The following is a 26,369-nucleotide window of genomic DNA, read 5'->3' as shown; positions in this document are numbered from 1 at the left end:
CTAGCTTATTTCTGTTGATACAGGAAACACAGACAGAATTAGTGATGTTCATTCTTTTGAGACTGGCAGAGGACGTAGTGACCTTTCATACACTGCCCTTTCAAAGAAGAAGGGATATCCAGCAAACATTAACCCAGAACATGGAAAGGATCTTCAGTTTTCTACTTAACACACTTCAAGAAAATGTAAACAAGTATCGGCAAGTGGTAAGGGATACCCTACCTCCCCAAAGCTCTATTTTTTAAATATGAATGGTTTTTTTGTTTTTTGAAGTTGAAATGAGCCTTCAATGAGGAACTAGGGTGTCTAGTTAAGCAATAGAAAAGGCTATTTTTTAAGCAAAAAAGAAATAGATGACAGGAAAAACAACTGATTTTTTTTAAGAAATTCAGTTCAATGTGTTTCCATGTCTACAAGAAAAAAGTAATTTTATAGTAATGAAAATCTTTAAATAGTATAAAAATGAAGGTTAATTCTCAATATTGGAAAACCCAGATTTCTGATAGGTCAGGGTAGTGTCCCTGTTAAACTCTGATGTCCCATTTAGTCCTGGTCCTTTTTATAGTGTAAACTATACCAAGTTTTATTAATCTTGACTCTGTGCTTCCAGGTAAGTCTTTTGCAGAAGGGCAAGCCAAATACTCTCTTTCCAACAATTGTCATTTTTAGCAGAGAGCCTCCTAAAGAAGGCAGTGTGAAAGTTAACCTAGTACAGAGGTCCTCAGTGGGGCAATTTTTCCCTCTAGGTTGTGTCAAGATGCTACTGGCATCTAGTGAGTAGAGACCAGGGATACTGCTAAACGTTCTATAATGCACAGAACAGTCCCCACAATAAAGAATTATTCAACCTGAAATGTCAAAGGTACTGAGGTTGAAAAACCCTGACCTGTAATTCCCATATGTGCTTATTTCACAAAATAGGATTAATTAAAATTAGTTATTTTTTATGCCCCTGGCAGATTTATTAGGTCTGTTTTCAGAGAAGCAGTAGATGTTCAAATGGGAGAAGGTATTATGAGCTCTTAGGGTTGACAGGAAGTCAGAGTGAGTACCTGATATGTACTATATACTTGTTTGTGCTTTATGTATTATTTAATCCCCAGAACAACCCAAAGAGTTAGAAAATATCTCCATTTTACAGAGGAAGAAACCAAGGCTCAGAGAGTAATTATTAAAGATCCCCTAATAAATGGTTGTGGCGGGATTCAAGCCCCATTTTTTTTTTTTTTTTTTTTACTAGAATTGACTCCACCAAATACCTCCCCAAGATTTGTCAAAAGGAAATATTTACATACAAAAACCTATGTGTTAAGGGTGAAGGAGGTATTCTTTTTATTTCCCCCTAGGAGAAGGAGAACAAATTACGAATACTTCGTTGTTCTAGAAATCTAGCCAACATGCCAGAACAGGGCTAATTGGTGATGATCTGACACAAATTAGACACATCTACTGTGTTGTTTTTCTTAGCCTCGTTTCAGTTCTCTCCATCTGGTAAACCAAGCCACCACTTGTGCCCAGGGCCAGAGCACAGCAACAGCCATCCCTTGAACCTCAGTTTGCTCATAGTCACTTCTCTGCTTCCCATCCCTTCAACTTCCCAATTGGGGAATATGTTGAATGATAAACAATAATGGGATGAGTAAGCTAGCTCTCACTGTCCCGTCACCTGGCTCCTGTGCTGGTCCCAGGGAGCATGGAGGATACAAATGGAAATGAAAGATTTGTAGGAATGGAAACTAAAGGCTGGACTTGGCTGATGTCACTTTGCTCCCTTTTCCGTCTCGGGCAGCATCAATAGATAGATGCTGGTTAGAGGGTTCTGCTCATCTCTGTCCTTTTAATATCTCTACTTGATCACTGGTGATGAAGGCCTAATACTTGTTCTTTATGGAAAAAATGCTTTTTGAAAGTCGAGAAAAGGAATCGTAAAATAAGTCCTTTATGATCCTAATGGTGGTTAAGTTTCAGGTACTTAAGAATTTGGTATTCCTGCTTGTATTATTTTTTCTTCAGTTTTCGGGAGTTACTCATAATTTTAATTTCAGAAATTCCTCAGGAAAATATTAATATTATACTCTTGTAAATTATAAACATACACTTTTTTATGGAATGTAAGGGTAAAAATCAGTCATGATTGTGCATTTTATTAAACAGACATTTTGATCTATTTAGCATCTAATATTTTTGTGTATGTGTTTTTCCTATACATACGTGGTCATAAATTGTATTGATTTAATTTTGTGGTTTTTTTGGTTTTTTTTCCCCATTAACGTTACATAATTTCAGTATACCTTTGTTGGTTATAATTTGTCTTTATTTTAGTTTGGAAAAAATACTAATAATTTGTTTTAAACTATTTCTTTCATTGCTGGCAATGTGGAGCCTTATTCATTGTTCATCTATTGTATTTGTAAATTGTATGCTTTGAAACTATGTGGATCTTAATGTCTAATAAATTTTTGTAAGCTCTTTAAATATTAACTTTGTCATATTGCTAAAATTAAAACAACCCATCTTAGGAGAAATATCAATTGTGTATTCTTAGTAAAGCAGTATTTTTTTCTCAGATTGAAAGTTGAGTCTCTATTTGAGAATCTTTATTCAAGGGTCTTGATTGTGGGGATGGAGTTATTACATAGCCTTTTGCTCATTAAAAACACTGGATCCTTATACTTCTTTTCTTTCAGAAGACAGATAATTCTCAGGAGTCAAAGGTAAGAACTCTTTGTGGAGTTGGAAGGAGACTTCTTTGAGGCTTTCAGGTACAGGATGCATATGTCTAGTGGAGGGTGAGCTCAGCTTTGGTTTATTTGATCCCTGAGCTAAGGTGGAAGAGAGTTAAAATTACAATATTTGAGATTTTTTTGAAGGAAATATAATGGGCACTCAGGCCAATGTGGTCTTACTGATGTATTTTGAGAATACCATTGTCTGAGAAGTGATTGTGTTATCAGAAGAAAACCTTTGAGATTCTTATTAGTGACTGTTACATGAGTACACTTTTTAAAAAATCATTTTCTTTTTAGAATTAGAAAATAAAAGGAACTCAGGTATAACCTCACTTTTTTGTCTATCTGTGAGGACTTAACGGTCACCAAGTTATTTCTTTTCGTGTAGGCTCAAGCAAACTGTCGGGTAGGAGTCGCAGCACTGAATACTCTAGCAGGCTACATTGACTGGGTGTCCATGAGTCATATTACTGCAGAAAACTGTAAACTCCTAGAGATGCTGTGCTTGCTTCTGAATGAGCAGGAACTTCAGCTGGGAGCAGCTGAATGTCTTCTTATTGCTGTCAGCAGAAAAGTAAGTTACTACTTCAAACTGACTTTTATCCTCAGTTGGGGCGGGGAGGGGTGTGTGTGTGTGTGTGTGTGTGTTTAATTGTATGTTGTGACAGAAAGACATGTAAAGGTTTGTTTTTTGTTTTTTGTTTTTTTACTTGACGCCAACTAGCTACCTACCTGCAACTGCAACCCCTTTGGACAACAGTTTGCCAACATTCTAGGGCTTCATCTGCAGAATATACAGAGATTTGTTGGGCCACATGGTTCTTGAAACAGCTATGAATCTTGGCACTTTACACTTAACAGATAAAAGTAGTACTAAAGTTTAAATCTCAATGTTATGTCAAAGAATCTTAGATAGTGGCTACACTGGCTTTATATCTGTCTTGGCTAAGAATTGGGACCATGACTCTTTTCTCCATAGGAATGCTATCTAAAGATGTAATTTACTTTGCTTTTTTATCAGCATTATTTCCCAGTACATTTAAAACGTAAGTTTTATCCAGATTTCGGTTTTAAAGAGCTGGCTTTTTTCCAGTGCTCAGTCAGCCCAGGGGCTATGTGAGAAATGAAGAAGTCAGTATAGTTAATTATATAGGGATAGAAGATGTTAGTACTTGGAGGCTTTTAATAATATAGCTTGTATTACATGTGTTTCCCTAAAATTGGGTCTAGGGCAAGTTGGAAGACCGGAAGCCCTTAATGGTCTTATTTGGAGATGTTGCCATGCATTATATACTCTCTGCTGCACAGTGAGTATCTGCTTTTCTATATGTTTTCTAATTTCTTTGTTATTTTTATATCATATTCGGATATATCTGAAGTTCCTATCTGAATGCTGGCAGTCAGTTGACAGTGTTTTTAATAAGAAATCAGTTAATTTTAAAGAGACTATTTAACCTTTTTGAAGACCTTATGCTGGAAATAAATTGTGGCTGTTATCTCAACACCACCCATGTTCACACAATTTTTCCCATTCTCCCCAGACAACTCATACCTATGATTCTCCTTGTTTGCTTCTGATGGTCCCTAAGCCTCCTAGTAGCCTTGGTAACGAGGCCTGAGAGTTCTCCGATCTGGAGCAGAGTCTGTCCCAGGGCCTGCCTTGATTGTAGAACTTTAGACACTACTCCCTGATCTTCTTGTCAAAATAATCAATACCTGAAGTGCTGAAGCTCTTGGAAGCAGCAGGAACAGTGTATTCAAAGAGAAACATGTACATAAAACCTATAAATACATTCTGTGTTCTAAAATAATAGCTTCTGCTTATTCTAATTGCTCTGGATAATACTGAAGCATTTTCCGATGTGATCCTTACCAGGGAGTCAGGGAGAACCATATATTACAAATAGCTAAGGCTGTTGCAACACCTCTTTTCAATACTCTTCACTTATTCTTGGTCCCAAGGACAAGTAGAAAGATGTGAGACACATGTATTACTGTAAATATCTGTCTATTCTAATACAACTTTTATGATGGCTTTCTTTCCTATGGAGACTACAGCTCTATTTTTAAGGGGTCCTGTTAATTAAATGAGTGACGTATCTCTCGGGTAGCCACTGTAGCTACTGTCTCCAAGCCCTGTTAGTTCCATAGAGACCATGACATTCACACTGAGGTGTCCCATCTCTCTTTGTGCTACTGATACCAGTTAGGAAAGCTATGATTCAAATCCAGGCATTTAGACTCCAGAGCCTGCACTGGAAACTGTAATGCCATACTGCCCTTCAACATCACTAGAACCTAGGTCTTGATTACCTCAAGGTCTAAGATTTTTACATTGTACTCTACTCCCTCCAGAACACAGCTAATACGGCTACTGTTCACACTAGTCATTATTAATTCTTATTACTGTGAATAGTTTTAATTCATTTCATGTCCAGTTTTGCCACTAAGTTACAAATTTTTTAACTTAAAGAGCTATTTGGATTCTAAAAGAGCACATAAGGGATTATAGACCTAAACTAAATGACTTGGAGAAGTGAGACACAAAGTTATACTTTTATTGCAGTCTTTTTTTTTTTTTTTTTTTTTTTTTAACAATTTTAGGTTCATAGCAAAATTCCGAGGAAGGTAGGTACAGAGATTTCCCATATACCTCATGCTCCTACACATGCATAGCCTCTCCCGTTATCAACAACCTCCCTGACCAGAATGGTACATCGGTTACAATTAATGAACCTACCTTGACATATCAGATCATCCAAACTCCATAGTTTACCTTAGGGTTCTCTCTTGGTGTTGTATATTCTGTGGGTTATTAGCACTGAATAATAACCTATTGTCTGGATATTTATTTATCCATTCATCTACCAAAGGACATCTTGGTTGCTTAAGTTTGGGGAATTGTGAATAAAGCTACTATGAACATCCAGGTTTAACAAGCTATAAGCATGCAGGGTTTTGTGTGAACACAAGTTTTCATCTCCTTTGGATAAATACCAAGGAGGACAGTTACTAGATTATAGGGTAAAAGTATACTTAGTTTTGTAAGAAACTGTCAAACTGTCTTCCAAAGCGGCTGTACCATTTTGTATTCATACCAGCAGGGACTGAGTTCCTGTTGCTCCACATCCTTGATAGTATCTGGTATTGTCATTGTTGGATTTTGGTCATTCTAATAGGCATGCAGTGGTATTTCGTTTTAATTTGCATTTCTCTGGAGACATGACGGGGAGCATATTTTCATGTTTATTTGCTATCTGTATATCTGAGATGTCTGTTCAGGTCTTTGGCTCATTTTTTAAGTCAGGTTATTTTTTATTGTTGAGCTTTAAAGAGTTCTTTGTATATCTTAGATAAGCAGTCCTTTATCAGTTGTGTCTTTTGCAAATATTTTCTCCTAGTGTGTGGCTTGTCTTTTCATTTTCTTGATTATACTCCTTTAAATTTTGTTGTGGTATAAGAAATTGTTACACATGCTCCCCCTAGGGATCTTTGAGTCCTTGGGTGTCAACCGAATTCTTTGTGCAGCTTTTTACGTATGTAAGTATGTGCATTATTTTATGGAGTCATGCTCAGAATTTACAGTATTATCACCAAATACCTAAGGACTGTATAATGCCCCAAATTAGAGTGTTTTTTGAGGAATAAGATTACATTGAACACTATTACTCATTGATCTTTCAGTGTTTGGTGTTTTTTTCTTTTTTTTTAATTTAATAATCAACTGAAATTTGAATGTTGAAGCATAGACCACATACAGTTTCATTTGATGGGAATCCCCTTGGACCTCTTGAGGTACAACTAATCACACTATTTTCTCATCTTACAGGACTGCTGATGGAGGAGGCTTAGTAGAAAAACACTATGTCTTTCTGAAGAGACTCTGTCAGGTGTTGTGTGCTCTGGGCAATCAACTTTGTGCATTGCTGGTAAGCACTTAATTTCTGGAGAGTTTCAGGGCCTTTTGAGGAGAGCATTTAGAAAATTATATTTGTATAAGGGCTGACATGTGCCATTGATTTTAGCCTTATAGAGCATTATCCTACAGATTATTTCATATGGTTCTATAAATTAAATTATTTTAACAGTTTGAATGATATAAATTTTTTTAACAAGTCAGTTATTAATATCAACAGCAAACATCCATGTATGTTATTCAAAAAAGTCAAACTTTGCTATTCTTGTGGATTTTGGAACTTATAAAACATCATTCTGCTAATGCATTATCCTTAAAGTCCTATTAGATCATGAAACATATTTGAGTAAAGAACCCTTTCCCTAAACCTAAAGGATCTATTATTGGATCATAAAAGAAAACTTTAGTCTGGTTTATGTAGAAATATCAGTCTTTAGGGAAATATTTAATATTTGGTCTTACAAGTTGAAAAGATAGTGATACAGACTTTTCTGCTTGATATTATGCCTTTTTGTGGTGGCTTGAATGGTTAAGAGAGGATAGAACTTAAGACATACTATTGAATGGTTATTTAATGAGTTAGGTCACAGAGATATGAATAGACCAGATCTGGAGAAATAATATGGATTTCTTCTTTCTGTGATTTCTGAAATGAATCATCTTTTTTTTTTTTTTTACTATGTGACCACAAAATGGGTTTAATGGTGATGATTAAGGAGATAAAGCAGCTTTCCTGTTTTTTATCCCTTGAAATGAGGTCTTCATTAGCCCACAAGGAAGTGTAAAGTCCTATCAAAACTGAAAAATTTTGAGAGTTTAAGTTATCTGTATTTATTTACTCCACTCTTTCCACTCCCTGCCTTCCCAGGCAGCAATATCATTAACATAATGGACTCTTTGTCTACAGGGTGTGGATTCTAATGTAGAAACACCAGCAAACTTTGGAAAATATCTGGAATCTTTTCTTGCTTTCACAACGCATCCAAGTCAGGTAAACTCTATGTAGGTAACTTCTCAAAATTTAAGTTAGGTAAGCCAAAATCAAGTACGATGACCTGAAGTAGCTCATATGTAAAATGTGATTCTTAAGGCCTTAGAAAATAATTACAGTATTAATTAAAGAGAATTGCTGAATCTTCCTGAACCAGCATTGAACCATCGGGGTCAGCAGCTTTTCCACTCAGATAATATTATTCTGGTAAAGCTCAGTCGGATGTGAGGTATGTCCCAGGTTATTTGCTTCTAAAGATAATTTATGTACAAAAGTCTTAATTGTGTTATAAAATTAATTTCATCCAATTCAATATTTTTTGTAGTACCATGCTGAGATTTCTATAACCTCTTGCATAAAAAGGAGAAATAGAGTTCAGCTCATACTGCAAGAATGGCACCTGAACCCACAGTTTGTCTTATTAACATGTGGTTCATAATGAGCTGTCAACACTGATGTACTATAGTTTGGACAGTTCAAAGTATTACAGAGATTTATTGCATTGAAAAAATATAGTTGATAAGTGCTGAGCTAAGTAATTATCTTGATTATATGAAATCCAAAACCTTAAACAGGTTTTTTCCCCTCCCCCTTTAGTTTCTACGCTCTTCAACTCAGATGACTTGGGGAGCTCTCTTCCGGCATGAGATCCTATCCCGTGACCCTTTGCTATTAGCAATAATACCAAAATATCTTCGTGCTTCTATGACTAACTTGGTTAAGGTACGCAGTGGGAGTCTAAACATGTGGAACGCAGATGAATACATATAATAAGACTTAGATTGACATCATTGACAGCCCTGTCTTAGTCACTAAGATCCCTTCCTTGGGTGTATTCTCTTATTCTTCAAGAAGAAAGCAGTCCATACTGGTTATTATATCTACTCTTTATGTCTTGGAGTACTTATATACCAAGTTTAGTCTTAATGGTGGGAAAAGAAGTGACTATGATCATACAATATGAGAATTGCTTTTGAGAGATTAAAAGCAGAAAGGAGGGTGAAGTGAAGAAGATCCCAAGAGGAAGTAATATCTTATTGTTTCTGAATATCAAGTGAGAGTTAGGAAGGGGAATAAAAAAGGAGAGTGGAAGCATATTGCTCACTACCTCAGAGAGTTGCTTATGGATTTCCTAAGATCTGCTAAGGGATTTTGCAGCTGACAGATGCTTTAACGTTGATTTGTAAAACCAGAGAAGGGGACCCACTAAAGGGTCCCCTTATTTCCTTGAGAAATTCACGTAGCACATGTGTTCTACTTGTCTGCCATGCTTTTCAGTACTTTTTGAATGAAATATACACATTTCCATGCTTATTCCCAGGTTTCAGCATTTAAGGAGACAAATAGTTCTCAGTTCTTTTTTATTTACTGCACACTATATTAGCACTTTGTTTTGGGATGTTTTTATACTCAAAAATCCTTAAGAAATTACAGAATTTAATTCCCCGTGAAGAAACTGGAAGAGAGTGTCAAAATACAAGTGTTTTCTTTTCTACCACTCCAAGATTATTGGAACTGGGAACAAATTGGGCTAGACCTGAAGTGGTTATTTATCATAAAACATCTCATGTAGACCCTTAACTTTTCTTAAACAAAGTAAAAAGTACTTGAGCTCCTAGAGTTTAAGACTCTTTTGATAGGTCCATTTTCATTCCTTACCCCAACTATCTTTTTACAGATGGGCTTTCCTTCTAAAACAGACAGTCCTAGCTGTGAATACTCTCGATTTGATTTTGATAGCGATGAGGACTTCAATGCTTTCTTCAACTGTAAGTGATATTGACCTTGAATTTCTCCCAGCAGTCTCAGAATGGCATCTAGTGTTGTGAGTCATGGTGCCTAACCCTTGGGGTTCCATATAAAAGAGCCCTAAATCTGGACAGCAGCCTGTTTAATCTCCAGTTTCACATTGCAGAGGGTTCTGGGATTGCACTCATTCCAAGTCTAGTCACATCCAACATTTCTTTCTGTCACACAAACACATACGTACACATGCATGTCCTGCCTTTGGACATTGTAAAGCACTCCTCAATTATTTTAATAGCATAAACACATTTATTTACTAACCAAAGAGACCATCCAAATTAAACATATATAGTTACACATAAAATTTTTGTAATAAAGATAATTGAACACAATAATGAAAAAACAAGCATAGAGAGATTTGCTTTTTGAACTGAGCCTATTAATCCTGTCAGCTAATTCCTGTCCAGAAGGGTGATGGAATTTTTACTCTACATTATCATAGACCCAAATACAGGTGACATTGTTCATGACACATTCCACCATTAATTTTCCATCTTCCAATCTTCTCATTATTGTGCTTTCTTTCCCATCCCATTCCTGATGTTGACCTAATGTACATTTATAAAGTTGCAGACAGTCTGAATTTTTCTGCCATCATCTATAGTTTCTTCAAATTTCTCTCCCAGGTTACACAAGAATTGTTGTTTTCAGCGTGTTCTGTTTTTATGGTGAGGTTTCTACCCGCAGAAGTGATGACACAATCTGGTTTGGCTATTTTTTGCAGAGCCATCCCTACTCCTAATTCAAAGCCTTTGCTCTCCACTAAGCAAGCATCTTCTTCCTACCAGCTGCTGAACGGTGACCATGGTGGGCACAGGCAGCGTGCGGGGCAAGCAGAGCAGAGCGTGGCCTTGAAATCTTTTTTTTATACTTAGAATTAAATGCTATCTTACCTTGTGGGTCTTCTAAGAAAGAAAGGAAAAACCCATTAACTTAATATTCTAATTCTGTCCTGGGTTTTCTATAGCCTGGTTTCCTCTCCCTCTCCCCTCTTTTTTTAACATTAGCTTTATTGCGATGTAATTCATTTACCATACAACTCATGCATTTATAGTATACGATTAAATGGTTTTTAGTATTTTCAGAGTTGTGCCGCCATTATCACAATCAATTTTAGGACATTTTCATGACCTCAAGAAACCCTGTATCCATTAGCAGTCAGCACCTAATCCCTTCATCCTTCCCAGCCTTGGGTAATCACTAATTCACTTTTATTTCTATATTCTGAACACTTCATAAAAATGGAATTAATATAATATGTGGTCTTTTGTACGGCCTTCTTTCATTTAGCATAATGTTATTCATCCATGGGTCCATGGTGTAGCATGTATCAGTACTTCATTTCTTTTTACAGCCAATAATATTTCATTGTTTGGAATTGTATACATTTTATTCATCTGCTCATAAGTTGATGGATATTTGAGTTGTTTCTACTTTTTGCCTATTTAGAATACTGCTATAACAGTAGCATACAAGTGTTTTAGTGTACAAATGTTATTTCTCCCGGGTATATACCTAGGAAGGGACTTCCTAGATCATATGGTAATTCCATGTTTAATGTTTTGAGGAAACGCCTTACTGTTTTTTCCACAGCAGCTGCACCATTTTAAACCTGTCCCAACCTGCTCTCTCTTTAATTCCAACAGAAATGGGAGACCATTTTTTAGTTTGCCACTTACAAGATCTAGCTAAAAGGGCAGCTTCCAGAGATAATTTGTTTTTGAAAATTTCTGGATTTGTTAACAAAGCTTTATTGAACATTGATTACATTCAAAGCACAAGTCTGCAAAAACAGAGTCTCTTTGAATGTTTCCCCCTGGGATGGATAAATGAATGAACATCAACAAAGTAAGTGCCTGTTTTATAACACTTACTGTTTCATGTCTCTTTTGGCAGCCTCTCGGGCCCAACAAGGAGAGGTAATGAGGTTAGCATGTCGTTTGGATCCCAAGACTAGCTTCCAGATGGCTGGGGAATGGCTAAAGTATCAGCTGTCAACTTCTGTTGATACTGGATCCATGAACTGTAAGTTTTTTTTATATCCGAACATCAGTGAACTGTCGTATCAAAACTGTTCATAGGAAATAAACCTGAGCCACACTTCAGAACAATATGCTAATAATGTTCAAAAATAGCTTTGCTCACTGCCCAATTCCATGGAGTGAGCCTTTTCATTTGCACACAGACCGAGAAATCAGATAACACCAAATTTTTAATCTGTTTAGGGTAAAACCATGTCCTTGTCAATTTTGCCTTCATTTTTCTTTTTTAACAGAATCAACTAATTGTTTATTATTGATTTTATTACTTCAGGTACCATCTTAACAAATTGCATGTTTAGACCTAACTTTGTTAAAGTTTTTCAACCAAATTCTTACATACCACCACTCCTAAACTCAGAAAGAATGTCTTGTTTGTCAGGCATAACAGAAATGGTACAGGGTCTTCCAATATCATTCAGCTACCTCAAGCCTTTGGGAAATGCCACTTTATATAAATTCAAATAATCCCTCTAACCAAATGCATAAGCCAAGTAATTTCTCTGTACTTCATACCTTCTGTCTATGATCTTATTAATGCATGTTGTGGGTGACAGGATTAATAAAGCAGGAGAGGGTATAAATCACTGCTTTAGAAAAGGTCCATGTTAATGGTCAGTTACCAAGTCCATTAGTTACTTGACATTCATGGAATTTAACATTCAGTTTTGCATATTCACAATGGACTCTAAAGGTCCTTGGTATCTAGTAACTCAAACGTTTGCAGAGGCTCAAATATGTTGCATCAAGATGAAGCTAATAAACGAGAGCACTAATGGAAGCAAGAAAAGTAATTCGTAAATCTTTTTGCCTGTCCCTCGGTATTTGAGTGATGTGGTTTGGTGATGAGTGTGAACTTGGAGGGTGGCACAGTTCTCTAGATATAGTCCTTACAATTGTCTTCAGGCTGCTGAATGTGAAGCAACATTTTGTACCTTAAATCAATTCCTTGTTGGAAGGATTTTTTATCTTAATTATTTAGACCAGATTATAAAGAGGGAGGAAAGGAGATATTACTATTTGTCAGTTACCTCTAATTGGCCCTGAACTGTTTTTGATGCTTATATGTATATTGGCCATCAGTACTCAAAATGGTTTTATAAGCAAGGCTTACAGACGTGAATTCAGACAGCTCATAGAGGTGGAGGCACAATAGGGCCTTCTATTTCCTTTTTGTTTTTTTCTTCTCCCAGGCTGAGAGGAGTTAGATTATTCCCTTCAACTGTGAAATTACCTAGTGGTCCCTAAGGCCCCATTGTCTCTTTGTGTCTTTTGTGATCCTACAATGTTTGGGGGGGTGTATGTGTTTTAAAACCCTGTTTTACTGCAGCTGCAACTGGGGAAGGCAACCTCTGCTCCATCTTCTCACCTTCATTTGTGCAGTGGGAAGCCATGACTGTTTTTTTGGAAAGTGTGATCAACCAGATGTTTCGAACACTAGATAAAGAAGTAAGTAACTTTTCCTGTACTGATTGTGTAATGATTTTGATTTTTTAAAAAACTGACAGAGAGGAAAATCTGTGGATGTGCATCTTACAGAAGAGGACACTTAGATTCAGAGAGGTTAAATAACATACTCAAGTTCACATGGCTAGTAAATAGCAAAGCTGACTTAGATCTCTCTGACTCTGAGCCCTACAATGTTTAATATTCTTTTTAAGGGGATAATAAGATGAGTCTATTAGTACAGTGAACCACAGGTAGTATAATAGTCACAGGGAGAACAGTGAATAATTTGGCAGTATCTAGTTGAAGACACATTGCCTTACAACCCAGCAACTCCACTCTGAAGTCTGGACTCTGAAGAAACTCGGCATGTGTACTAAGCCACTAATATTCATAGAAACATGTGTTAAGCCAGGAAAAATACTTAGTATCCACCAATAGTTTGTGCAGAATAGGTTGTAATGTATTTGTAGAAGAGTGAAAATGAACTAGGGTCATTCCATTAATAAGTATGATTCTAATAAACAGAATGTTGATCCAAATTAGCAAGCTACAAAAGTAAATTACACTACTGTGTAATTAGGAATATGTACATTTGTGGCAAAGGTCTACAGAAACTAAGGAATCTGAAATTATGAACACCAGATTCAGGATAGTGGCAGCCACTATGGCTGAAAAGGAGGGTATATGCACAGAGCAACTACGTTAGTAACATTGTACTTCTCAAAGTGGTTGTATGGAAGGTTATTTAAGTATTGCTTATACCATTTTAAAGGCCTAGTATATTTCACAATAAGATTTTTGTATAAATTGATAAAAACACTAGAACCTAGTAGAGAAAGAGACAAAAGACATGATCAGGTAATATATAGAGGAGAAACTAAAGTGTTAGTAAATATGAAAAAAATTCAACCTCATTAGTAATTGAAGAAATGCAAATATAAATAAACTCATTTTTTACTTAAGTGAAAGTTTTAGGGAATAAACTCACTGCTTCTGAGAACAGGGTAAGGACACATAATAGATAGAGAATCAAGTGATAGAACCTGAAAGAAGAAAAGCAACTTGAGTTATATATACTCCTACCTTTGACTCAGTGATTCTAGCCATCCCCAAAAGTCTCTTATTCAAGTGAAACAACTGATAATGTAGCCAAAATTTTTTTTGCTAAGATGTATATCAGCATTATGTGCAATGGTGAAGAAATGGAAATAGTCTCAGTTTCTAGTAGTAGGCGATGCTATATCCCTAAGATAGCACATGCTGGCATCATATATGACAATTTCTAATAACATGGGGTAATGCTTAGAATTTTAAGGGTTACAAAGCAGTTTATAAAACCAGATGTGGCAACTTTGTTATGTATTTATAACCTGGAGTCCAAAGGAAGTTTCGTAAAAGTAGTTATCAGTTGTGTCAGCCTCTTGTTCGTATCTTATTACAGGAGATCCCAGTTAATGATGGAATAGAGCTATTGCAGATGGTCCTGAACTTTGACACCAAGGACCCCCTCATTCTGTCCTGTGTCCTCACTAATGTCTCAGCACTCTTTCCATTTGTCACCTACAGACCAGAGTTCCTGCCCCAGGTCTTCTCTAAGGTAAACTCTGCCTCCTTTATAAACTTTATTTTGGCATTTAAAGCTAATTATTTTTGTAACTGTTTTTAAAAGTGTGTGAGACAAGCTAATAAACAGTCATTTATTCATTTATCAAATATTTACTTAGTACTTATTGTGGATCAGGCACCACGCTAGGAGAAAAGCCTTACTACCCTTTAGGAGAGCTCTGTTTGGGAAAAAATGTGCCATTGCAGTTAATAAATGTGTACACTGAGAAATGGAAGAGCATACCTAATGGAAGGGTATCAGGGTGTGCTGTCAGATAGAGCTTTTTGAGCAGAAATGTCAGTATGGACAGTTTTAGGGTTTACAGTTAGGTGACTAGGTGAGTAGTAGAGCACCACCCGAGTGAAAATATTGGATCATGAGGGAGAGTGGGAATAAGGAAGAGAAGGGAGTGAGTTCTGCTTTGGAATACTATGTTTAAAGGATATATACAACAGCTAGGTGGAGACACCTCACAATAAATTGGTTATTTGAGGTTAAAGGTCTATACTCTAAAAAATTACAAGATAAAAGTGCCAAGAAGTGCACTTCATAGAAGTGCCAAGAGTAGAGAAGAAGCCCTAGAAAAGAGTTAGACATGTGGCTCAAGCAGGGAACCCTAGAGCTCACCATCAGTGGAGGTGGAGGGAAAGAACAAGCCCCAAAGAAGAAAAAAGAGCTAGCCCAGGGAATGGAGAAAACATTCTGTGACAAAGGCCAGTTGAACTTCAAAAGTGGACTCACTTGTTGCAACAACGGTTCTCTAAGAACTGGAGACTGTACTTTGGGTTTCTCAATTAGACCTTCGTTAGAGTGCTAGTCCATCATGATGACTAGGGCAGCCGCAGTCATTGCATTTGGGTTAAAGAGTTAATGGGAAGTTATACAATGGAATCAGAGAGGCTAGACCATTCAGCTTTTAATAAAAAGTGTTGATAAGAAAGAGGTTGTCACCATAGCTGAGTGTTTGCATGATGGCATGTATTGTTCTTGGATTCTGTGACCTTTATCTTTGTAAAATGTTTGATAGTGAAATTATGACTCTCAAACCTCTTGTAGTTATCTGGGAAAACGAACATTTTGTAATGCCAGTTGAAAGCCCTTTTGTTACTTTTGGGATTTTGTCAGAAACTTTATGATAAATACTGTTTAAAACAACTTTATGCCTTTGAGAGTGATAAGTGACCATTTTTCCCTTCCCTTTAGTTATTTTCATCTGTCACTTTCGAAACTGTTGAAGAAAGTAAGGTAAGACCATTAATTCAACCAACACATTTTAACTTCTGAAAAGCAAAGTATGAATACCGAACAGTCTAAAATTTTTTATAAATAGAAGAGTTAGTAAAGGCAGGAGATGATCATATGATAAGGCGTTTTGTATTGTGTTGGAGATAGTCTAGGGCAAACAATAAATATGTGGATTCATGGTGACTATAAATGCCACTTGATTATACTTCTACAGTTAGGAAAATTGATTGTTAATCTGCATCTGAGAGAGATATTTACATGATTCTGTGCATCTTCAAATTGTATAAAAAGTGGCTCCAAGTTTGTTGAATATCTCTTCCCAGGCCCCCAGAACCCGGGCAGTGAGAAATGTGAGGAGACATGCTTGTTCCTCCATCATCAAGATATGTCGCGACTACCCCCAGCTCGTGCTGGTAAGCCATTGGACATTGGGAAAGTAGCCACTGAGACTTGTCAAGTTTGGTTTCATTTCTCTGTATATCCAGCCCTATTGATACCTCACATACAGGAATTATAGCTTTGCTTAGGATAAGCATTCTCCTGCTTAGTAGTAGAGTTAAAAATGCAAAGTAATCTCCCAAAACGAATAGTTGTCTTCCATATGGAGGCCAAGTTTTCCCCATCATTGTACATCTTTTTACTATACTATGTGATATTCTTAACTGCTGCTGCCAGATGATGTACCTAATCTTGAGAGAAGCCAAATATGAACCCCAATCTTTTTTGGAGGGTCTAAAAGAAATTTAACAGTACTCCAGATTATAAATTAACCAGAAATTATTTATACATATATATATATATATATATATATATATATATATATATATATATATTAAACAAACTGTTCTTCGTGAAGATACTGTGTAAGTTGATGTAGAAAAAAGACTATTGTTTTCATAGTTGTAGTGTGGGAAATTATGGTTACCCAAATACTCAAGGCATGAACCACCTTCTGCCTAAATTGCCTTGCTTGTCCAGGCAAAAGAACATTATAGCTAAATTACTAAGGACAGTCTTATGGGCCTGACCTTCCTGGGAATGCCTTGGTCTCCTTTCTACCTTTTTTGAGTAACCCACCTCTTCTTGAAAATCAGAACTTGAGCACCTGTTTTTTTTTTTCCCTCCTATGTGACCTGCAGCCCAATTTTGACATGCTTTATAACCATGTGAAGCAACTCCTCTCCAATGAGCTACTCCTGACACAGATGGAGAAATGTGCCCTCATGGAAGCTCTGGTTCTCATTAGCAACCAGTTCAAGAACTATGAGCGTCAGAAAGTGTTCCTAGAGGAGCTGATGGCACCAGTAGCCAGCATCTGGCTTTCTGAAGACATGCACAGGTAGAGGAGATTATTTGCCACTGACTGGCACTGCACTCGAGCCTCATTCTATTTCAAGAGCTGTGCCCAGGGTAGGGATGGAAGGATATCACGATGTAATGGCACAATCAGTGATATCTGAGGGTCTTTAAAAGCATTATTATGTTCTAATTGCTGAACAGAGGAGATGGGAGAGAGAGGAAGTGAGTAAAAATGGATCATATGAGTCTGGAGGCCACAAAGTAAGATCTGTGTCTGTGTTGTAGTACCAGTACATGTAAAGAAATGAGAACAGCCAGTATTGGTCATGCATAGTAGGAGCCACACAGACATTTATCTGTGCCCACATAACATTCTCAAGCTTATATCCTTTTTGATTCTTAGAGTGTCCCTGATAACATTTAGAAGTGGGAAGAGAAGTTTAAACCTTCAAATGAAAGTTGACAATTAATATGATTAAACTCTTCTCACTATAACAACTGCTCTTTGGGCCTAAAAAATGACAGATTATTTGCTCTTGTGAAAGAAGTTGTTCTTGCTTATAATCATATTACTTGTCTTCCCGCTTCCCCCCTCCACCGTCCCCAATCTTCAGGGTGCTGTCAGATATTGATGCATTTATTGCCTATGTGGGTGCAGATCGGAAAAGCTATGACCCAGGCCTGGAGGATCCCTGTGGCTTAAATCGTGCACGAGTGAGTAAGCCTCTCCTGGGAATGGGAAATTGAATTAGCCAAGGGTAGGAGTAGGGTGTTGTCATTTATGTTTTTTCTATAAGGATAAGAAATCTGGGAGTCTTCACTTCCCTAAGCTTCTCCTTTCTTTTTTTCTTTAGTCTTGAATTCTTGAGTTAGTTCCCACAACAGAGCAGATGGTCTTTTCTATGAAGTCATTATTTTGGCTTCAAGGATCTCTAAGTAGCTCTGAAGACTGAAGGTGTAATGAGGAAGTAGGTCAGAACTTGGTCAGCAGGGTGAGTCCTCCCTGCCTTTGCTCTCTGGCATGTAAAATCCCAAATGATGGCCTAACTTGCAAACCTAAGATTTTTCAGTTCTTTGCTATTCAAATAAGCATTGTTCCTGGCACTGTTAAGGCAAAAGTCATGTTAATTAACCTGGCAGGTAGTAGGTTGGTTGAGAGGATCATGAGTGGGGTTAGGGCAAAAGCTGTCAAGACCTAAGCTGGAGGGTACAAGGTCAACTCAAAAACAAGATGAAGTGTTACCAATCGAAACACTTTGTTTTAAAGCATTTCCAAAACACCGTCTAAGTGGGGTCCTGCAAGAGGGTCACTGTAGCCTCTGGAATGACATCCTCATGAAAGGAAGTTTCTAGAGCTTAGTACTGCACCTTAAGATGGCAATGAAAGGACCAGATCCCTCTTGGACTTGACCTTAAAAGAAGGGACAGGGATGGGAGCAAGAGGTCTATTTTCTCTGGCCTCTGAATCACTTTTGCCATAACTTTGCATATATCTAACAGTACTTTTATCTTTTCCTTTTATGTTTACCTTTCTTTTTCATTCTGTAGATGAGCTTTTGTGTGTATAGCATTCTGGGTGTTGTAAAGCGAACTTGCTGGCCCACTGACCTCGAAGAAGCCAAAGCTGGGGGATTTGTGGTGGGTTATATGCCCACGGGAAATCCAATCTTCCGTAACCCCTGCACAGAACAGATTCTGAAACTTCTTGACAATTTGCTTGCCCTTATAAGGTGAGTCAGAATAATGGTTTTTCTATTGTTTTTTCATAATTTAATTTTTTTACCTTAAGAATCTCAAGAGTTGAATCTGTTTCTATTTCTTTAAATTCTGGTGATGATAAATGGGGCACTGGGTATTATTTCTTTCAGTTGTGGAGGGATCTCTTTTTAAAAATAACATTAGCTCTTGCATAAGTTTCACATTCCAAATGAACATATGGCAGCTAATCCCAAAATGGCTTTTCTCATTTTGAGCCTCTTCTGTGTTCTTCTCCTGTTTCTTTATACTTCATCCCTACTTTTTACTTTGAGTTTTATTTGGTCTGAATTTTTGCCAGAGAAGAAACTGTTCGTTGGGAGCAGGACAAGTGCTTTCTGTACTGGTGCTTCTCTGAGTAGTCATCAAATGAGCTAATCTATATTTATCAGTAATGACTCTTGATAGCAAATGGACCAAACATGCAGTGGCTGATCATGCCAAAGAGAGACATGACACATGTTCCCACCTCCCTTTTCTAGGTCTTTGCTTTGCAAAGCTGAGTCCTTAGACCAGCAGCCATTATCTTGTTTGAAGTGTAGAATCAAGGCCCCGCCTCAGACATATTAAATCAGGATCTGCACTATAACGAGATCCTAAGGCAGTTCTTGTGTACATTAAAGGTTAAGATTCACTGTTGTAAATCACATGAGCTAATATATTCAAGTGGAAGTAGGCCAAGGCTAAGCTTGTTTATTTGATATATGTTTGATGGTTGGTTCGGAGATGCTCTCCACAGAGAAAGATAGGCTTTGGATAGAATTCAGTTCTTACTGGCCCAAACAAAATTTCATTGTTTCTTATGCCTCACAGTATCTCTGAGTTACAGGTTAGCATTCTGTTATAATGCTTTTTGGCCCCTTATGCATGGAGTAAGAGCTGAGTCTTAACTGGGCAGACAGACCGCATTACTCAATGCCTCAGGGATGTTCTGCTGGCAGCAGACACCCTTAGATGGTAAACTTAAAAAGCAAAGGTTTAAAGTGAATGTTGACCAATTTGGTGGTCCGGAGTGTCTGAAAGAGTTGTTGTGGACATGTTTTTGGAAATTGGCAATATTTTGTTCTGATTTCAAAAGGAGGAAAGAGATTTCAATAAAGTATGGCTTGCATGTTGAGAGGGCAGTGAACTATTTAGTCAAGGAAAGGTTTGTTTCCATATTGAGATTTTCAGAACCAAAATGTGAAAGTGATGAAGCCAGATGGCAACAGACTCATTGACCCAATCTTTTTAGCCTGTGGCCAGAGTCCATGTGGTAAGAACCCAGACATAGAAACAAGGGTCATTCCTGGTTGGTCAAGGAGGCCACAAGAACAGCATGATTGTCATCTTGATGTTTTTTTAAAAAAAATTCAGTGCTTTTGGGAAATCCCAAAGTTAGTGAAAAGGTATTTTGAAAAATGTTGACTATAGTTATAGAGCAGTTAGATTTCTTGAATAGTGTATAGCTGGAGCTATTAGAGTTTTGTCATGTTTTTGTAGTAAATTTTATCTTTAAGTATAATGTAAGGGCATAAATATATATAAGAAAAGGACATGAATTAAGAGTATGCGTAGGTGATTTTCACAAAGTAGAAAAGAAACATCTACGTAATCAGCACCCAGATCAAAAAACCCTACCCAGCACCTGTTTTCAGGTCAGTACCTGTGCCCCTCAAGGGTAACCACTATTTTGACTTAACATTTGCCTCGTTTTTCAAGCTTTAATACATGTATTCCTTCATGTCTGACTTCTCTTGCTCTATATTATGTTTCTGAGAGTCATCCATGTTATTGCATATAGTCATGGTTAGTTCATCTCGTTGTTTATGTGGTACTCCATTGTGTAACTTATTTATCCTTTTAGTATTGATGGACTTAATTTCTTTTGGGTAGAAGTCGAATTCTACATGTAGGAGTAGAATTCCTAGTTTATAAGGCATGCATATTTTCAGTTTTCATAGATAGAACCAAATAGTTTTCTAAAGTGGTATACTAGTTAATTTACAGTTTCTATTTCTACCAGTTGTATATTGGAGCTGTGAGTTTTAACTCTTTGTCAAAGAGTCTGATTAGCAAAAATGTTAGCCCTATGCTGTTCAATATAGCCACTAGCCACATGTGGCTGGCTATTGAGCATTTGAAACTTGTCTAGTCTGAATAAGAGATAAGCTGTAAGTATAAAAAAAAAAAAAAAGTAAGTACAAAAACTTACTACAAAAAAAAGAATGTAAACCATCTCAATTTTTTTTATATTGATGACATCTTGAAATGATTTTTTTTTTATGCTTTGGGTTGAATAAAGCATAATTAATTTAACCTGTTTCTTTTACTTTTTAAGTTTAGCTGGCTAGAAAATTTTAAATGGCTTGTGTGGCTTACATTATATTTCTTTTGGACAGTATTGTTCCTAGTGGGTTGGATGGAGAAAAGAGGTGGAGGGAACTCTCAGGTTCTGGAATGGTACAATGTCATCATTATTTATAATGATTACAGCTTTTCTGTTAACTTGAACTTTGTTACATTGTTCCTATATGTCTTCTATGTGCTCTATTGAAATCTTTATGTATATGAAGTCTTGTTTAGCATAGTGATTATACTTTTAGCTGGTGATACAAGAATATTTCATATAGGTACAGATTGTCCAAAACTTAAAACTTTTATTACCTGATTGTCTTTTCCTTTGCCAAATAATAGCTAGTCCCTCTTAATGTAGAAGCACAGATCTCTAACTTGCAAGAGTATCAGGAAATATGATATTTCAAGAGCTTTAATATTACTAGAGGTTTATAGATGTCCCTGTTTATGAACACCTGACCTAGAGTCAGAGCTATCAGAGCAGTATGGACTCTGAGTCCTCCTGCCTCTGTTTGCGAATTAGAGGTGCAGCCACAAAGGTGCCACCTCCTTGAGGAGGAGAGGAGGATTTAAGGAGTATAAGATTCTGTTATAGCATCAGGGACAGTTGATCTATGATGCATTAACCCTTAATTTTTTTTTTTTAAATTATCTCTTGGGGTCACAATCACAATTAAAGAATAGAAAACAATACCTTACCTGCTATCTGTCAAACTTAAGATTGAATTTCTTTAGGAAATTGATTTTATCAGAGATCATTTCAGACATCTTCCCCCAAAAAAACAAACCAAAAAATAATAATAATTTAGAAACCAAAAATGTAGTACATTGCAGTTTTTAAAAGTAAATGGCACCTGTTAACCTATACTTGGGCTCCACATGACAGGAGGTAAAATAAAGGCTGAGGGAGAGTTGTGGACAGCCTCACAGAATACAAGCAAACTGAACCCAATAGCATGTTAAAAGGATTATACACAATGACCAAGTAGGATTTATCCCAAAGATGTAAGAGTGGTTCAACACATGAAAATAAATCAGTATAATATACCGTATTGATAGAACAAAGGGAAAAAAACACATGTTCATCTTAATTGACACAGAAAAGGCATTTGACAGAATTCAGCATCCTCTAATGATTAAAAACACTGAGCTAATAACTAGGACTAGAAGGAAACCTCAACATGAAAAATGATTTTTATGAAAAATCTACAGCTTATAGTAAATGGTGAAAGACGGAAAGCTCTTCCCCTACCATCAGGAATAAGACAAGGATGCTCACTTTCACCACTGTTATTCAGCATTTCATATTGGAAATCCCAGACAGAGCAGTTAGGCAAGAAAAAGAAAGGCATCCAAATTGGAAAAGAATAAAGTTATCTCTATTCACAAATGACATAGAAAATTCCAATTGAAAAAAAAAAACAAAAACAAAAACTTGTATAAGTGGACCTGCACAGTTCAAACCCATGTTGCTCAAGGGTCAACTGTATATAAATTCAGCAAAGTAGCAAAATACAAAGTCGACAAACAAAAATTAATTGCATTTCTATATTCTAACAATAAACAATCTAAAAAGGAAATTTCAAAAACATTTGCATTTCCATTAGCATCAAAAAGAATAAAATACTTAGGAATTAACATCCAAGGAGGTAAAAAACTTATACATTGAAAACTATAAAATGTTGCTGAAGGAAATTAAAGAAGACATAAATTTATGGAAACACACCCAATGTTCCTGGATTGGAAGGCTTAATGTTATTAAAATGTTAATACCACCCAAAGAGATCTATACATACAGTGCATTCCCTATCAAAATCCCATTGATGTTTCTTGCAGAAATAGAAAAACTCATCCTGAAATTCATATGGCATTGCAAGGGACCCCACATACCCAAAACTGTCTTGAAAAAGAAAAACAAAACTGGAGAGCTCACACTTTCTGATTTTAGAACTTACTGCAAGGCTACAGTCATCAAAACAGTGTGATATTGAAATAAAGATATACATTGACCAATAGTATATAGAGCCCAGAAGTAAACCCTCACTTATATGGTCAAATGGTTTTTGACATGGATGCCAAGACTATTAAATGGGGAAAGGACAACTTTTTCAATAAATGTTACTGGGAACACTAACTATCTATGTGCAAAGAAATAAAGTTGGATTCTTTCCTAACACCATATACAAAAATTAAAATGGATCAAGGAACTAATGTAAGAACTAAAATAAAACTCTTAGAAGAAATCGTAGGACAAAAGCTTCACATTGGATTTGGGATATGACACCAAAGGCACAGGTAACAAAAGAAAAAAGTAAACAGATGGGATTCCATGAAAATTTTTTAAATTTTTTGCATTAAAAGATTATCCACAGTAAAAAGGCAACCGACAGAATGGGAGAAACACTTGCAAATCCTATCTGATAAGGGATTAGTGTTCACAATAATTAGAGGACTTCTAAAACTCAACTACAGAAAAACAGCCTGATTAAAAAAAGAGCAAAGGACTCGAGTTGGGGTGGTCTTGCCACAGAAAATATATGAAATGCCAGTAAGCATATGAAAAGGTGTTGAACCTCACAAATTATTAGGGAAATGCAAATCAAAACTAATCGTGTCTCACTTCACACCCATTAGGATTGCTACTGTGAAAAAATCAGAAGATAGCAAGTGTTGGGGAGGATGTAGAGAAATTGGAACCCTGTGCACTGTTGGGTGGGACTATAAAATGGTATAGCCACTGTGGGAAACAGTTCCTCGAAAAATTTGATGATTCCTCAAAAAGTAAAATGGAAAGATACATGCTTTTACATTGGTGGATATGGGACAGTTAACATTTATCATACATAGTTTACCGAGGCATGCAAGTAAAAGATCATGAATTTTGGGGTTGTCTTGCCCCTTGCTGGGGTGTTTATCTTTGGAGGTCTATAGAAGAGATCACTCTGACATTTTAAGTATGTTTTCCTAGATGCACAAAAGCAAGGGACAGGGTAGAGATTACTCTATCATATAGGCTTTCGAATGTTAACTTTCCATTATAACCTGTTCAGTTAGGAATTTTTTATATGATCAAAGTATCCCATGTGGTTACTTTCAGTTATTGAGCTTGTCTGGCTTGCCAAGATAGCCCCTTTTTGTTCACATACTGTATGATTCTACTTAGGTACTTCGTGTAATCAAAATCATAAAAATAAAGTGTAATGATGGTTGCCAGGGGCTTGGGTAAGGGAGAATGGGGAGTTACTGCGTAATAGGGTTTGTTTTACAAGATGAAAATAGTTATGGGGATGGGTGATGGTGATGGTTTCACAACAGTGCACATGTATTTCGTACTACTTAACTGTACCCTTAAAAATGATAAGTTTTATGTTATGTGATTTTACCACAAAAAAAAAAAAAGTAAAGCCTATTGCAAATGTCAGTGTAAGCAAGTCAGGCCACAGACTGGGAGAAGATATTTGTAACCTATTAGTTGCAAAGGACCAGTATCCAATAATTCTACCTGTTTATGTCCACATAGAGAAACTGTCACACATGTACACAGGAGACCTCTACAGAAGAGCTCACTGCAAGCAAAAGAGTAGAGACAAATTTATTAGCTCTCAGTAGGGAAATGGGGAAATAAACTGGAAATATCATACGAAGTGGCATTCTAAAAGACAATTTAAACAAGTATACTAATAAGTGTATATGGTTAGATTTTAAAAACAATGTTGAGGTTTTGTTTTTTTAGTAAGCATGGTCTAAAATGATCTGTTCATTGTGCATCTTAAATATGTGACACTGTGTCCATTATGTTCTGTAATTTTCTATATGTTTGAGATACCTTATAATTAACTTCTAAAAGACAAATAAGTAGTTATGCTGTCCGGCTACAGATTGTTCAGTGGTGCCATTGCTTTGGGCAGGAGGGACTACTGTGATGGCAGGTAGATCAGGTCTACAGTCATTCCTCCTCAGTCATACAAAGCCAGTAACTACCCAGGTAAGTCATTTTAGTAAAGAACAGACACACATGTTGGGAATTGTGGATGTTCCTCCAGGAGGCTGAAACAATAGGGTCCGTGTTTTTGGAATGGAGGCAAAACATCTGAAAAATGGGGGCATATTACCACCTGCTTTGTGTTCCTGCCTGTGAATCTATATGCCGCTGACATTTCTTCGTGTATTACTGGCAGTCACAAAACAGTGCCAAGACACTGGTGCAGGTTCAAAAGAATTCTGCTTTCTAGCTTCAGACTGTGATATTGACCAGATATCTCCGGATTTGCTTTTCTTCTTGATTGCTTTTAGGTTGTATACTCTGCAACTATACTTAATAATTTGAAGTCTATTCGTTTCCAGGGAGACATTGAAATGTTTATACCATCTTTCCTTTCCCCTGCCAGGAGTTGTGTTGACAGGGAGATTTGTCTATGTGGAAATGTAGTATCACTGAATCACAAGGTGAAAACCGCTCTTTCCTTCTGCAACAGACTAGGAAAAGTTCACATAGCATCCTTTTTTTCTTTTAGAACTCACAATACTTTATATGCACCAGAAATGCTAGCCAAAATGGTAGAGCCTTTCACAAAGGCTCTGGATATGCTTGAAGCGGAAAAATCTGCTATTTTAGGTAAGAAATCTAGCCTTTTTTCCCTTGAAGTTCGCCTTATCTCTAATGGACTCCTCAAGCAGCCTCAGTGTGCCTTGTGTCTCCCTCCTCTTCACCTGGCACTACCTTGACCACATATTTGTTCAGAAGTGCATGTATGGAGTTACTATAGACACTCTAGGAATAAGCGCATTTACTTCATTATCTTAGCACACAAAGGAGGTCTTCTGAAGCAGCTTCCCACCCCCTGCCACCTTTCCCACCCGGGTTTAACCCCTCCAGGTAGTGCTGTGTGTTATCAATAAACCATGGTTTTTTTTTACCTAAAGAATATTAGCATACTTTCCCATCTCTTGTGTATGAAAACTAAAGTATTGAAACAAGCTTAAATAGCTTTTATCAGTAAAATATGAGATATATTATCAAAAATTTTAAAGGAATAGTTTCTAAGCCGTGTTTCCTGGATTAGAATGTGCTTTAACTCATTTTTCCCGTTAGCGAATAACTGCAGTCATAATTGTGCTATGTGCTGTGAAGGAAAGTGGCTGTGAGTGTGTTTATTGGGAGACCTAACCCAGTCTTGGAGTGGAGTCAGAAGATTGC

General features: G+C 36.7%; 1 protein-coding gene and 1 pseudogene across 2 annotated transcripts in view; one reads left to right on the top strand and one right to left on the bottom strand.

The window, feature by feature from the left end:
• XPO5 (exportin 5) overlaps window positions 1-26,369 on the top strand; it is a 39,112-nt gene that overhangs the window by 3,879 nt on the left and 8,864 nt on the right. The window contains exons 5-21 of one of the 2 annotated variants that reach the window (XM_016128655.2): window positions 24-206; window positions 2,688-2,714; window positions 3,118-3,303; window positions 3,960-4,036; window positions 6,559-6,658; window positions 7,553-7,636; window positions 8,234-8,359; window positions 9,315-9,405; window positions 11,339-11,467; window positions 12,812-12,930; window positions 14,372-14,527; window positions 15,740-15,781; window positions 16,105-16,194; window positions 16,921-17,120; window positions 17,695-17,794; window positions 18,629-18,810; window positions 25,687-25,787. In XM_016128655.2, the coding sequence (XP_015984141.1) occupies window positions 24-206; window positions 2,688-2,714; window positions 3,118-3,303; window positions 3,960-4,036; window positions 6,559-6,658; window positions 7,553-7,636; window positions 8,234-8,359; window positions 9,315-9,405; window positions 11,339-11,467; window positions 12,812-12,930; window positions 14,372-14,527; window positions 15,740-15,781; window positions 16,105-16,194; window positions 16,921-17,120; window positions 17,695-17,794; window positions 18,629-18,810; window positions 25,687-25,787 (1,993 nt within the window). The remainder of the gene's footprint in view (window positions 1-23; window positions 207-2,687; window positions 2,715-3,117; window positions 3,304-3,959; window positions 4,037-6,558; window positions 6,659-7,552; window positions 7,637-8,233; window positions 8,360-9,314; window positions 9,406-11,338; window positions 11,468-12,811; window positions 12,931-14,371; window positions 14,528-15,739; window positions 15,782-16,104; window positions 16,195-16,920; window positions 17,121-17,694; window positions 17,795-18,628; window positions 18,811-25,686; window positions 25,788-26,369) is intronic. The other variant, XM_016128656.2, reaches the window with a different exon arrangement.
• On the bottom strand, window positions 9,866-10,248 carry LOC107501975 (annotated as a pseudogene).

Source organism: Rousettus aegyptiacus, unplaced genomic scaffold (genome assembly GCF_014176215.1).
Source record: "Rousettus aegyptiacus isolate mRouAeg1 unplaced genomic scaffold, mRouAeg1.p scaffold_m13_p_1, whole genome shotgun sequence".
NCBI classification, from domain to species: domain Eukaryota; kingdom Metazoa; phylum Chordata; class Mammalia; order Chiroptera; family Pteropodidae; genus Rousettus; species Rousettus aegyptiacus.
The sequence above is the reverse complement of the archived record's forward strand: the minus strand, read 5'-3'. Positions and strand labels throughout refer to the sequence as shown.